The sequence below is a fragment of the Eptatretus burgeri genome, chromosome 10, assembly GCF_056783735.1.
Source record: "Eptatretus burgeri isolate ZD-2024b chromosome 10, Ebu_testis_v1, whole genome shotgun sequence".
NCBI lineage: Eukaryota > Metazoa > Chordata > Myxini > Myxiniformes > Myxinidae > Eptatretus > Eptatretus burgeri.
Genome location: NC_140970.1, coordinates 61,930,169 through 61,946,312, shown reverse-complemented (window position 1 = coordinate 61,946,312; position 16,144 = coordinate 61,930,169). Strand labels below are relative to the sequence as shown.

The 16,144-nt window shown below is 40.1% G+C and overlaps 1 protein-coding gene across 2 annotated transcripts in view; it reads right to left on the bottom strand.

Annotated features, from left to right (window-relative positions):
• The window catches only part of FAT4 (FAT atypical cadherin 4), a 359,998-nt gene that overhangs the window by 80,263 nt on the left and 263,591 nt on the right, over window positions 1–16,144 (bottom strand). For both annotated transcript variants that reach the window (XM_085898643.1, XM_085898642.1), the window contains exons 9-10: window positions 14,254–15,383; window positions 13,673–13,847 (exon numbers count right to left, since the gene is read on the bottom strand). In XM_085898643.1, the coding sequence (XP_085754769.1) occupies window positions 13,673–13,847; window positions 14,254–15,383 (1,305 nt within the window). The remainder of the gene's footprint in view (window positions 1–13,672; window positions 13,848–14,253; window positions 15,384–16,144) is intronic.

Here is a 16,144-nt window from a genome sequence, read left to right as displayed (position 1 = left end):
CTGATTTTTTTTTTCTGCTTCTTCAGCTATTTTTGCCACAAAGTATTACAACAGCCAGAAGTATAGTGATTTGGACTATGTGATGGACTGGTTCATAGTGGGAAGACAGCACCAGAGCTCTACAGCTGGTTATGACAGGAATTTGGAATTTGACCAGTGTGCTAGCACTCATTGGCCAACTCTTTGCAATAGGCTCTGCATGGTGTTTAACACCCACCAGCCACTGCTGACAGATGGGACCCCAGGTTAACTCAAAATGGATAGCACACTCACTGATGCTAAGCCCTGCCTGCGAAGCACCAGACTGACAGTTTATAGTTGGATCGACAATATAACCCAGACGAGACACTTCAAAGGACGGCATGCTACCTTTGATCTATCCGGTTAGCCCATTATACTCCAATAACTGGTGTTATATAGATTACCCACTGCAAAGTGAAAAACACATCAAACACAAGGTGGACGGTTGTAAAGTACCAAAACTTTGAATAATGTGAAATGCATAAAAGATTGATGTAGATTGCTAATATTGTAATGATTCAGCATCAAAAAAGCAATGAATCGAGTACATTTTGTTAACGGTGAATTTTTAACTTTGTGCTCTTAAAACTTTGGAATTGGCACCTCGAGGGGAAGAAAGGTGAAGAGAGGTCTTTGAAATTCCACACACCCTTCCAAGACTACACCCCAAATTAATTTCCTATCTCCTCATTAGTCATAAATGAGACAAAACAGGAAATTCAAGGAAAAAAAAAACGACCAAATTAGAATTCCAACAAATAATACTGCTTTAGTTTGTTTTGTAAGAAAGAAAAGGTTAGCAAGTAGACCAAAACCAGGTTTAGCATGGATTAAGTAGAATCTCCAAGGAATCTGGCTTCAAGGAGCTGTGCGTTAGGTCCAAGTGGATGCTGTGTTACAGAGTGGGTTTGGCGGTGAAATTAACAGAAAGCGAAACGTTGCTCAATGTTATCCAGACTGACGGGCCGCATTAGCGAACGTTGTCTGGCGTGTGGTGCTCGAACCCTCGAGACCTCGATTTTATTCAGCCTCATTCCATTCGGTTTTTGTTGGCTTGTACAGGACTGTTTGCCGAAAGATGGCCAACATCATGTTAGCTTGGCTTGTACGGAGCACCTGGCTCTCGAATGTGGTGCTTGGGGTGTGTGCTGGAGGTTTCCAAGCTACTGATTGTCTCAATGCAATATCAGGAAGGTAGGTCACAGTTAGTCAAAGTAAATAAGACACATGTTGCTGCAAAAAAGTTGTATCGCATGCTTCATGAACAGATGGCCTCAATATTGTCTAAAACAGCCCTGTTGTCTTCTTTCCTTCTCTCTTTTTGAAGTACAACTACGTAAAAGTTAAAATGCATTATACACCTGATCATCTTCTGCTATGAAATGTGTTTATACCATGAAAATTAGAATAATGTTACCTGCTGGGAACTTTATGCATGCATGCACTTGCGCACGCACACACGCACACACACGCACGCACGCACGCACACACGCACACACAGCTTTGTGACCATTGCAACCAAATATCAAAGCATTGCGACCAGACATCGTACTTATGTACAAAAAGGTGAAGAAGGCATTGCTAATTGTGGTTTCAGTACTAAGCGATTTTTGCCTAAATAAAGCAGAAATCAAGAAAATGATCAAATACCAAGATCTCAAGAATGAAATGAAAAGATTTCATATATACAGGGTGTCCCAAAACTCAACTAGGGATTTAGAAATGAAATAACATTTCTGGTTTTTAATAATTTGTTTTTCTTTTCTTTACAGAATGTAGATTAACATTTGGAAATTACCCCTGGAAAAATTCACAACTGAACAAAGAACCAAAATCGTGGAATTTTATTTTAAATTTCATCGATCAATTATTCTCACCCAAAGAGCACGGACAGCGAATAATTTCGCAAAAATTCAGAAATTTCTTGGCCATCACGTTCTCCTGATTTGACGCCTCCCGATTATTTTATTTGGGGTTACCTAAAGGAGCGTGTATACATTAATTAGCCCCTTACAATTCAGCAGCTCAAGGACAACATCTGTGCAGAAATTTGAGGGCTGCAGCCACAGTTATTGTTCGCTGTTATGGAAAATGCTGTCGAAAGAGCCCGTCTCTGCGAAGCCGAAGATGGAGGACATCTAAGCTGCATCATTTTTCATAAATAAATCAAATTTATCTACATTTTGTAAAAAAAATTTTGGTATAAAAATAATCATAAATTATTAAAAAACAGAAATGTTATTTAATTTCTAAATCCCTCGGTGACTTTTGGGACACCCTGTATGTAAATATATATATATATATATATATGTATATATATATACATATATATATATATATACACATATTATATTTATATACACATCCATATATATATATATATATATGTATATATATATATATATATGTATATATATATATATATATATATATGTATGTATATATATATATATATATATGTATATATATATATATATATGTATGTATATATATATATATATGTATATATATATATATATATATATATATATATATATATATATATATATATATATATATATATATATGTATATATATATATATATATATATATATATATATATATGTATATATATATATATATATGTATATATATATATATATATATATGTATATATATATATATATATATATATATATATATATATATATATATATGTATATATATATGTATATATATATATATATATATATATATGTATATATATATATATATATATATATATATATATGTATATATATATGTATATATGTATATGTATATATATATATGTATATATGTATATGTATATATATATATATATATATACATATATATATATATATATATATATATATACATATATATATATATATATATATATATATATATATATATATATATATATATATATTTCAACCAAAGAAGCATACTGACTATATGACATGGTATTGACATCATGTGTATAAATTATACCAACACATCATCTCCAAACTGGGAGACATCCGTATGGCACTCAAGGCTTTGCGAACGGAGATTTAAAGCCTCTTGTCATGAACAGACAAAAGCAGAGATGGCGATCTGGATTTCGCCCTTGTTGTGTGTTCATCAGGACAACATACTGCTGATTATTTATTCGTGACCATATTTGGCTCATTAATATAACTGAATCGAACCACCTAACTTGTCAAGGCAGCAGGGTACAATCAAGTCCCATCACAGCACGAGCTGCACGACCTGCCAGCAACAAGTGTCGCCTGCCACAAGAGCACATTGTCTCTGGCATGCTGATTACCAGTCAGGAGGTTTGCAGCCAGGAATATTAAATTCAACCAATGTATTTCCATCAAATTTTTCCATAATAAATCGTCCCTTGTTGTCGATATTTGTTGAATTCCTTTTGTCATGCAGCCTTGTCCTCCTCGGATAGCCAGAGCTTTGTCAACTCGGGTTTAAGGTTGTTTTGTCGTCCTGTTTCTTTATTTTTTTCCAAAAAAAATTGGCCTTTCTAACTTTTCAATGCTATCATATTCCCTATACTTAAAAAAAAAAAATAGAAAAACTTTCATTCGGATATGATTTTTTTCTGCCTTATACCTGTACTTTGTGTACATCTCTCCTTTTCCTATCATTTTCTCAATACCTTCATTGAAGAAAACACTTCTTCCTTTAAAAACTTTACAAAATGTAATGGAATGCTTCAATTCCCTCATTTCTCTGATATCAGCATGCCACTTGTTCTTCTTCATCATGATATATTCTTGTTCTTCACAGACTGAAACGGAAGACCGAGGAGGAACCCGAAGAAGTAAAGAGCAACGATGCAGTCATCAGGAGGAACCTGAATAGGTTTCTTGCAAACCTGTTTTTGATTTTGTAAACCTGTTTCTCACCGATGTGCTTGGTCTGTCATGCATCCTCTGGTTTCCACAGCACGGCCTTTCTCTGTGCCTTCAACAACAATTCCTTCCACCCATCCCATTATCTTGATCTCAGAATGTCACAGCAATGGCACTTGGTAGAGCGCATACCGCCGCCAGGCTGAACAGTTGATATTTTGGGTCCCACTGATGGGCTGGATCTGCATCTGGACCTTCACCATAATCTAAAAGTTTTCTCATCACTCGTCCACAACCTTTTTGAAATGTCATGATACATATCGTTTTTGGCACTATCTCTCAATAGTGAAGAATCACTGCAAAATTCTCATATCCAGATCCGGATCTGGATATTCACCAAAATCAAATCAATTCCTCCTTGTCATGCACGCAACCTGTCCACCACGTTTCGTCCGAATCTGTCGACATCTCTTTGTGATATTGTGATATGTATCATTTTTGGCTCCATCTCTCAATGGTGAAGAATCATTTTTAAAAGTTCTCGTAGCCGGATCCAGATCTTCACCCAAATCTAACCAATTTGTCCTTGTCACACACCCAAGACATCCACCAAGTTTCGTCCGAATCCGTCTCTAACTTTTCGACAGAAAGACGGACAGACAAACAAACTAGGCTCAAAACATAACCTCCACCCACCTTCGGTGTCAGAGGTAACAATGTATAAATCCACAAGATCAGTAGAATTTGAACCTCAGATCTTATAATCACAGCCGAGGTACTCAGATGGAAATGCCAAACAGATAAACCTTTTATACAGTACAACAACTTATTCAGCAATGTATTAAGTTGGATGTAAATGGCTCTACCTTATTTTTAGTAGCTGATACTCACAGGCAAACTGGTACGCTTCATTCCCGGTAGTTTTCACCGTTTCACTTTCTTGAACATTACACTTACTGATTCCACTAAGTTATTTTGGCAAATGCAATAATGCAGCGAAATACAATTTCTTTTATCAAATTACAACGGACCAACAGGTCATCTGAGGAACTTGGTGACATGAGGGTTAAAAGTTTGTTCCAAATTTTAAAAGGCAGACCCTTTCAAGAAACTTTGATTTGATCCAATCCATTTCTCTTCCCGAAAAGAGCACACCTCTTCCACGACAGGTATCGAAGTTTTCCATATAAACGTCTCCTGCATGATCTACTGGGTGGTCTCTTCCAGCCTTTCATCCACTGTTTAAACAAGGGCCCGACCAGATGGCCTCACTGTGTGTTTGCCTGCCCGTGGCTTGCTTTGAATCATCTCCCACAAAATAAACCCCGAGCACAGACGCAGCATCGTCGGCCAGGTCGTGGTCTTTAATGTTATCCCTTTATGTTCATTTGATTCTGCACTGCATTCGAACGGTCATCTCGTCAAAGGAAAATCTTTCAACCGAACTGAGAAGTGCATTTCATTTTGCAGGTCTTCTTTATATTGGGATTTCTTTTTCTTATTCGTGACTTTTTCTGGTTCATTCACCGAGACTGTCAGATCGATAATGCTTGTACATTAGTGGAATTCCAGCCAAAAAAAACCCATTTTAATGGAGTAATACCACGTGCAAATTGTGAAAGCAATGCAAAGTGGTGGTGTTTGGCTGCATGGCTGTTGTTGTTGTTGTTGTTGTTGTTGTTGTTGTTGTTGTTATTGGTGTTGTTTCCCCGCACACACGAAGCAAAAAGTGGGGTTAAGAAATTGGTTCACTTCTGTCCGTTTGTCTGTCTGTCTACAAATGTCAGTTTATGATCGAGAAACAAATTAATTTCGATTAAATGTTACATTTTAAACACAAATGGAAACTGGAATCTGAAAATGAACCTGTCATTTCGCATTACTTTGCCTCTGGACTTGACCCGATCACACGTGCGCAGACAGGAGCGAGATAATTTTTTTCGTTCTTTCGCCTGTTCGTCAAACAAAATTGAAAATCTTTCCAAAACAGGAAACTTACTGTTCTTAATGACGTCATAAAAGACACAAACAACAGTCACGAAGAACTAATGTAACGTGTCAAATAAGGTGGTGTAAAAGACACTGCATCAACAGCAGTAAACTTCCAGAATTTTTTGTTCTATGACCTTTAAAATCTTTACTCTATTTTCAATTGACTTATATACTTGAACACTGTAGAACACATATTGTCTTTTTGGCACTTTCAAACCCCTTCCGTTTGGCAATACTTGGGACAAAAGAACGTGGCGTACAGCATTTTACGCCATAAAAACCATTGGAATTTTCCGCTCGTAGACCCCAGCAATGTCCTTGTTTCTCAGAACAGAATGCGGGGTAGTGTTCCATCAACTCTGTTGCTTTAGGTTATACATATACCTTGAGGTGATACAACTGTAAAGCAATTCCATCCATGATGTGTGAACCAAGAGTAGAGATCTATGGGTCCAAGTTATTCATTCGGTATATAAAATTTGTGAAATTGTAGAATTGTTCATCCCCTCCCTCTCTACTAACCTCTCCTCTGCTTAGTCAATTAAATCAACATGACGTTCAATAATGTATGCTAACCACCGTGGGAACCAAGGAGAAGCTGACGTTTTGGGCATTAACCCTTCATCAGAGTAAAAGAAGGCAAACGGGTTAATGCTCAAAACGTTCAGCTTCCCACAGCGGTCAGAATACTTTGATCATTGTCCTGTTGATTACGATCAATACCTACCCGTCCGCCTACTACACTAGTCTTCATGATGAAGACTGTAGTTTTCCACTCTTGTCTGCTTCTCATATCTCCACCCAACTCATCCCAGACAGTCGAACCTTCGCTCTGTCCTTTTCTGTTCCCTTCCGTTACTTTCCCCATTTTCAATTTTTTTAGCTCGTCTCCGATGGAGTCGAGATAACCTCTTAAAGCCATCACGATTTTCTTGTCAGGTAGTCAGTGGGTCCATTAGCAATTTTTCGTTTTTCCAGACTACAACTTGGTACTCAAGCAGATCGTTTTGAAACTTGGCACGATGATTCACGACGTTGATGCGCAACAACGAACGGAGCCCTTTTTAAAGTTTCCATCCAGATGGTGAAATAATCATCTAATGAACTCAAAATGACAAAATATGTTTGTATGTCCATCGCATTCAGATTCTTTCATCTCAGGAGATTGTGAATTAAATTTTTAAAACGATGTTTCATAGTTGTTTACTTCTCAATGCCTCTTAATCTAACCTTATAATTTAATTTGATCTAAATCATAATATAATTTGAACTCTTAAATGTCATTAATGCCCTCTTGCCTTGAAGACCAAGGAGCCAAGGAGACCGGGAAAGAAAGGGGGAGGACAGGACAGAGTTTGGGTGCAGGCAGAAGCCGCGTTAGGGCCATGAAACCCATGCAATACCATGGGGACCCCAAGGGAAGTGGTGGTAGTGGGGGGAGGGGGGGAGAGTTTCCCCCTGTTGTTTAACTGGACAAGACTTACAAAATTAGGGAGAGAGGTTAATGGAGAAAGCAGGTTAAGTGGAATAATAACTCCCTTTAAAGTATATAAATGCAACAAGATTGACAATAAAATTTGGAAAATGCCGAATGTCAATACAAAACGGTATTGTCGAGCAAATCCACACGATGATTCATTGTACGATCAACAGAACAACCACTCATCAGTAAATGGAACAACCAATGTGCACCAAGACGGAACGTTGTAGTGTTATTGTTAATCAGAAGTGTGTTGAAGCAGCTAAATGTTCTTCTTAATTCGTATGCAGCACAGTGCTGCGGGGTAGCATCCATGGCTGATGGCATGACTGTGCCGCTGATGCAATGCCCTCTGCCGGTTTGGGCAAGAATTTGTAATTTGGCTATGGTGCCGGCAATAGCTCACCGACTCTTCTTGAAGAACACCATCGGATATTGTCGTCCACCAACGAATGGCGGCAGAATGGACGCTCATTTAACATCGATCCAAGGTATGGCACACTCACTGATGAATCACCCTGCCTGTGAAATATTGGGATGACAGTTTATAGCTGGATCGGGCTTAAAACCCAGGCGAGACAGCTTAGAGGTGAGTGTGTATACCTCTTGGCCATTCTGTCAGCCACAGCTACAGATGAAACAAAAATTACCACAAAGGCAGTGAAAAGTGAAAGATAGCTCAACAGAAGGTGAAAATGATTGAAAATCTCCGCAAGTTAACTTCATTTTTGGTACACAACAAGCAGTGGGAGAATTTGTGTTAGCCCCAACTTCTGAACCCCTGGGGAGTGGGGGCAAACAAAGTAGCTACAACCTTTATCTTATGACACAATTAGTCCCCCTGGCAGGTTTGGTTGAGATTGGATAATTAACTATCAAATGCATCAGCCACAGATATGCATAGATGGAGAGACAGACAGACAGACACCAAATTGAATTGTTTTAATATGATGACAGGGACCCCCACTGGGCCACCATTGTGTCTTGCATGGGGTCTCCAAATGACTAACATCACCACAAGGTAGGGTGAGGGGGTGGCGCAGGTGGGGAAAGCAGAGAGGGGACAGTGCTTTTCATCCTTCTTAAAGTCATTTTACCCTTTTAGTCCTTTTAAGACCCTTTCGACACTTTAGACTTCTTTAGACCCCTTAAGGCTCCTTAGACTCCTTAAGTCTAGACTCCTTAAGGTCATATAAACTCTTTAAGACTCGATAAACTCTTTTGACTGTTAGACCCCAACCACTATTGGAATGTACCCTTTGGACCTTTACATCCTATAGACCCGTTAGACTTTAGAGTCTTAGACCTTTACACCCTTTCAACTTACTTAGACCCTGAGACCCTTTTACAACCACCCTCTATGGTCTAGGAGGATTTAAGGGTCCTTTCACTGGACCCTTAAACCCTCCAAATATGACCACCCTCCATCTGAAGATGAGGGCCTGTTGCACTTGGGACTATTCATATATATTTTAAGTTATTAACTCCGTAGCCTGCCCGCGCCACCACCCTCACCCTCCACTCTCACTCGTACATAATATATAATCAATAGCTGGTCACAAAGGCCCAATATATTGCCTACAATATACAATCTAACAAGCAACCCAATATCCCTGAGTGATGTCATAGTTGTACACATTAAACACTTAAGTACTGAGATCAGTTTACATCCTTTGAAGAAGGTGTGACCGTTTTTCTTTAAACCATAAACATATTGAAAAGCCATAACTCTGATCAGAGGAAGTGGGTTGTAAACTTACTTTAATTCCCACCAGAAGAATATTTGGTCTTATGAGCATAGAGATGCCCTTCAGGCATATCTGATGACATCCTGTGGGTTAAATGGTTTGGGTTGCAAACGTACCATAAAAAAGGAAGCTGTAAAAAAGAGAATAAACTTATGACCTGATGTTAAGGGTTTGTGTTAGCCAAAATGGTTGTTAAGAGTAGTCAGGCTAATTTTAGTTTTATCCAACATATACTGTAGCAGTGATCAAGGTAGCTTACCAAGAAAGTCTGAGTCAGAGGACTACCTTATAAAAACTGAATTCAAGTCCAAATGACAATGTCTTCAGTCTTTGTCAGATTGTCATTCAGGTGAAGATGAATATTTGACAAGTTACTTCTACTCATTTAATAGTCAGGATTACTTTATCTCGATATTGAGTGAGAGACTAGGTAGCCAACGACGCCAGACTGTATCTTGCTAACTGTCGGTACACCTGGCAGGGTGTTGTGCCACAGTAGGTTCAGTGTCGTTGGCCACCTGGGGATGCACGATCTCTCGATCCCTCTTTGAACATATCCAAGTATAATGTTGAAAAGTTTATTTATGTGCAAAGTGTTTGGCTCACTATTTGAAACAAACCAGAATCAAGCAAACATTACAGTGAAGAAAAAAAAAGTGACTTGATTACTTGTTCATGTAATAATAATCTCATGGTAGGTCAGAGTATTTTAGGTTTTGAAGCATACAACATTGACTTGGCCTTGTCTTTTTATCGAGTATAAAATAAAATAAAATAAAAAACAAGTTAAGTCTGAGTGCAAGAAGAACCAGAGAGTTGGTGTCAAAGCCACCCAATGCTCGCCTGTTTATACATTTATCGTTTTTAAAAGACAAGTCTAATAATATTTTTTTTATAAAGCATTGCAGTGAAGTCTGATCCAAATAATTTTAAAGCAATATATGTATTTGTATATTATAATCAGTAAAAAATAGTGTGGTAGGTAAAAACATTAGAAAGGAAATAACTTGCACCAAAAACTTTAACATTTTCACGCTCATGCTGACGCTGACGCTCACGCCGGGGTATCGCTATAGCTCTCTGTTCTTCGAACAGGCGAGCTAAAAAGAAATGCAGATCCCATAGTAGTCGTATTGAAAAAAAATGGCAGGTTATGTTAAATGCGAACAATACCTGCATTTTGTTTTACCCCATTTGTACATTTAATTTCCACAACATAACTTACATGGTGAGCATACTGTGAAAGAAAAATAGCTTCCCTCTGGCATTATTTATCTTCTTCTACATAAATAAATATCAGTGTGTGTGTGTGTGTGTGTGTGTGTGTGTGTGTGTGTGTGTGTGTGTGTGTGTGTGTGTGTGTGTGTGTGTGTGTGTGTGTGTGTGTGTGCGCGCGCGCGCGCGTGCGTGCCAGTTTGTCTCCTTCCTAACTCCAAAACCATTAAACCTAGTGGCCCAAAACTTTGTATGCATACAAAGGGAACTCCAAGGGAGTGCATGGATGAAAACTGGATATTTGGGTAAATTTAAGAAAAAACAAAAATCGGCTTATTTTTGGCAAAAAAACAAAACAAAAATAGGTCACTGGTCTGCCCCTGTTCACCTTGCGGAGGTTTTAGTCCGCCATTTTGTTTCAGCCAAATCAAAAATTCCTTGCCTTGGAACAGGCCGCACAGGCCTCCGGTGTACATTGGAAGACTGAACAACGTGTTTTCTATCATTAAATGAAGGTACCGTTTTGAGGAAACAAAGTTAAATTGTAATTACAACTCATGCAGAGGAAATGAGGTAATGCATGTTTTGTTCACAGCAATCGCAGCAGCGGTCTAATATAGACCGCCCAATGAAGGTATGTTCTCAGAATGCAGAGGAAAGAAAATAGTGGTCTTTAATAGAAAAAAAGTTTTTGGGTTTTCGACCGACTTTTCATCACTTATTAACGAACTGATGGACATGTAATTCACATATTATGTGAATTAAATAAACATTAGAGGTGACAAAAATCAGCTTGGTAGTGAAATGCCGACAGTACATACGTAATTAATTAGTCGGGAGGCCGGGGAAGTTCCCTGGAGATATTTATTATGTACACGTACACTATAAAGTTATATGAAGTGTATATGTTCACTCTGGAACACTCAACATCGCCAACTGAACAAGGTAACATTTTCATTATAATGAAAATAGCGTGATTAATATTAAATATATCGACCCCTTAAGGACCCTACCTATATAGACTCCTTAAGACTCGGTAAACCCTTTTGACTGTTAGACCCCAACTAAACCACTATTGGAATGTACCCTTTGGACCTTTACATCCCATAGACCCTTTAGACTTTAGAGTCTTAGACCTTTACACTCTCTAGACTTATTTAGACTCTGAGACCCTTTTACACCCACTGTCTGTGGTCTAGGAGGGTATAAGGGTCCTTTCACTGGACCTTCAAATTTTTGAAGTCTATAATAAAAAAAACTGTCCTTTTGTCGGTGTTTTATATGTACCCTCTCGATGCTGTCGAGAAGTCCAGGGGTGTGTTCAGTTACCAAGTATCTAGCTCGTGCTTGCAAAGCCAGCCATTCCTTATCAACGGTTTCAAATGGAGTGCTTAAGCCACTTGGCAAGCGCTCTCCAAGAAACTTAGTAACTGAACACACCCCAGATTCATTACATGGCAACGAGGATAAACATTTATACCATGGCTTCTTTCAGCCATATTGATGAATTAGTCCCTCTGGGGCCAGATTTCGACATGACAAGTGGTAAGTTAGAGGCGACGAGGCAAGTTAGAGGTTGGGAGGAATCAAAAGTGGGTTTTATTTTAATTACTTCTTTTTCCCAAATGTGGTTAAAAAATTCTTTATTCACCGTCATTGACACAAATATGGTATCATATGTGAAAAAGAACTGTCAATTAAGACGTTACAATGATCGGTAAGTTCGGTGAAGGGGAAGGGGTGAGGTAAGAGGAGGGAGGGGAAGGGGTGGGAGGACATGAGAGTAGGTGGGAGGAAGGAGGAGAAGGAGTCAATGAGAGTATGGAGGGAGGGGTGGGGTGGGAGAAAGTGGGAGAAGGGAGGGGAAGGGGTGGGTGGGAGTCCAGAGGGAGTGGGGTGGGGTGGGAGGACGTGGGAGTAGGTGGGAGGAAGGAGGGGAAGGAGTCAATGGGAGTCTGGAGGGAGGGGTGGGGTGGGAGGAGGTGGGAGAAGGGAGGGGAAGGGGTGAAAGGAGGGACCCGGCTTTGCCTGGCAATGCTGGGTACCTTTGCTAGTTGGGTAATAAAAACCTGAAGGCAATGCCCTTCTAAAATCGAGTTTAGCATCAGGAAAACCAACAGAGAAAAACTGACACCAGATTGGCAAAATAAAACACAAGTATGAAAGTCTCATCAGAGGACAAGATGAGATCATTGCATTTTCTTACAACTGATATAAGGATGAACTTGCAATGGAGGAGCTTCTCCCTATATTACATCCAGGACAGTGACATTGGGCAGGTAGGATAGCCTAGATGTATGCACACTCATCTCTGAGCTGCCTTGCCCGAGTTTCAATCTGAACCCAACTATAAACTACCGCCCTTGTGTTTCACATGCGCAGTGATGCATCAATGTAAGCGCCGTCCTTCAGCTGGACGGTAAATCAGGTGTCCCATGAGTTGGTGGACGTTAAAGATCCCACAGTGTCCTTCGCGAGGAATATGTGAATTAACATAGGCACCCTGGACAAATTGCAAGTTCCTGCACACTCGGTCGAGTATCCTGCCTCAGAGTGGTGGCCCGTCCAGGATTGTAAGTCCAGCCAAGCAACTGCTTCGGCAGAACCGACACCTTGTATAGAGCACAGTTCACAAGACAGACAATGACATTTGAAGACATCACTACATTTTTGCATCAAGTACAAAGACTTTGGTAGCAATGGACAAAAATAAGGCTATTTTATACAACATTTGAACCTGAGATTCCAAAATCATAAAGTGGTCAAATAGGAACACCAAACAATCCAAGAATGAAGACATAATAAGTTGCTGACCATAGGATGTGGGTTTTGCAGTATTTGGTGTAATTAACCTGGAATACTGATGGGAATACCACGCCACTCTATTTTTTATCAAATAGATACAGATACACTATAGATATATTTTCCCTCCTTTTGGGTTTCTTCTAGTTTACACATAAATTGCGGAAATTCATGTTTCTTGTGTTGTAGGAAACGTGAACATTTTAAAACTATGTCGCACGTTCATCATGATTCTAGTATTATATCATAATGTCCTTCTTTAAATGAGGTTTGGACAAACCCCTTCATGAGCCTCAGTTAAAAAAAAATAAAAATAAAACAGAAGCAAAGAGAAGAACAACGAAGTGTGAAAACATGTTGAAACTGAGTCACAAAAGCATAAAAGGAAATGAAGATGACATTAATAAATGAGGGAGAGAGAATAAAAGGGCAAAGTGTATCACGTGGTACAAAATAAGTCATTGGTGTGAAAAAAAATCCATTTGTAAATGGAAGCTCAATTTCACACAGGTAACATTTACTTTGCTCATGTCGAGCCACCTGTTGTACTACCTACCGGCGTCAGTTGCAGTGATGACAAGCCTGTGGAGTTGAGTCAACTCTCGATCAAGAGCCCCTTCGAGGAAAACCTGACCATTAGGAGAAACCGAAAACTTTCCAGACTCATTTCCCTCCACCAAAGCATATGTCAGTTGTCCTCCAGGCCCAAGATCCTCATCTTCTGCCTTCACCTGCAGAAGGTTTTAGGTTTATTTACCTCCTGTTAAAACATTGCTTATGCTTTCAGGAGAAAGTCCTCAGCATGCCTATTTACCATACGTGCTTTATTCCTCTAAAATAGGTTATCCTTGAATTTATGAGCATTCATGCATTTTCAGGAAATTATTTAACATTTGACTTTAGGGACGTGAACTAGACGTCACGGCAGAGTGAAGTTTTAAGGATGCAAATTAACAATTAATGACCGGATTCCCATCCGAGTTACAGAGCAACTTCACTGAGAATATATAAACAACAATGGATACAGTCAGTACACCCGATGCATATCATGAGTAAAGTTGCAAAGCAATTTCTTAAAGTAATGGTACCTTTACTGTTCAGCTGATAATGATTACATAACTTATGACCTTTTCATACCTGCGCAATGAGCTTGTGCATTGCATCTTCATTTTCAAGGATGTGTACCATATTATCACTGGTTCCAAAAGTCGGAATACAATCGTTGTCATCTAAGATAGTCACCAGCACTTCGGTTCTTCCTCTACGTGCCGGCTTTCCATTATCCACTGCCTGTATTCTGAACCGGTACTCGGATTTTTGCTCTCGGTCCAGCAGCCGTGCCACCCACAGCTCTCCTGTAGCAGGATCGAGTCGAAAATCACTATCAGCACCTTCATCATCATCATCATCATCAACACTATTGAATCCCTGTTTATAACGAATCTCCCCATTCAGCCCGTCATCAGAGTCTGTAGCTGAGACACGTGTCACCACCGTTCCCGGTGGTGTTGATTCACTGCAGGTGGCCCTGTAGAGCGATTGTATGAACGTAGGAGCACCATCATTGGTACTTGTCACTGACACAACTAGTTCCACCAGTGTTGACCGTTTAGGTATGCCCTTATCACTTGCCTTCACTACGAGATGGTATTCTGACATGAGCTTGTGGTTCAGGGCTGCTAAGAGACGAAGCTCACCAGTGATGGCATTCAGCTTAAAAGGAACATCTGATTCTTTGCCACTACTTCCTTTAGTGCCTTCATCAATTTCCTTAAAGTAAATCTCCCTCATATTAGCTTTGGCCTTATCATCCTGCTCAATTCCTGAGTTTGGCACCTGAGGAACAACCGAGGTTACAACTCCAGAATTTTTTTGTTTAGCTTGCAAATGAGCCACTGCGGAGTTTCGGCCTTTTCCGAGCACATACTCCACTTCTCCATTGGAGCCCATGTCCAGATCCTTGGCACTCACCACCAACAATGTTGTCCCAACGGGGATTCGTTCACTGACAGATGTTTTTAGATAGGTCTCTTCAAAGGTCGGAGAATGGTCATTGATGTCACGTACAGTAACACTCACTCGGGCTGTCGCAGTGTGGCGCAGGTGAAGCTGAGAGGCCAGATCGCACACAGCAATGAGCAGGCCAAAGGAAGCCTGGTGCTCACGGTCTAGATGTCCGGCGACAGTTAGTACACCATCTGAATCTATCATGAAAATGCCTTCTGGGTCTCCAGACAACACTGTAAATTCCAGTTTTCCATTCGGGCCTGCACAAGGAATAAGAGAATGAACTACATCAGTGTACATTACCAGAAAGGGAAAAAATAATTTTCTTGTGCTAAACTAATGTTTCATTGAATTATTAGTATTGAAAAGACAAAGATATTAAAATCTATGTAAGTATTTTCAATTAGAAATGAACAGGATAAAACATCATAAATACATGTGGAAAAATTACAGGCACAGACCATGAATAAAACCCAGGTCCTCTGGGAAACTGAACCAGTGCTCTGCCAACTGAGCTATCTGGGTGACCCACAGCCTGCCATCTGAGCTATCTGGGTGATCCACCAGCCTGCCATCTGAGCTATCTGGGTGACCCACCAGCCTGCCATCTGAGCTATCTGGGTGACCCACCAGCCTGCCATCTGAGCTATCTGGGTGACCCACCAGCCTGCCAACTGAGCTATCTGGGTGATCCAACAGCTGCCATCTGAGCTATCCGGGTGACCCACCAGCCTGCCATCTGAGCTATCTGGGTGATCCACCAGCCTGCCATCTGAGCTATCCGGGTGACCCACCAGCCTGCCAACTGAGCTATCTGGGTGATCCATCAGCTGCCATCTGAGCTATCTGGGTGACCCACCAGCCTGCCATCTGAGCTATCTGGGTGACCCACCAGCCTGCCATCTGAGCTATCTGGGTGACCCACCAGCCTGCCATCTGGGTGACCCATCAGCCTGCCATCTGGGTGACCCACCAGCCTGCCATCTGAGCTATCTGGGTGACCCACCAGCCTGCCATCTGA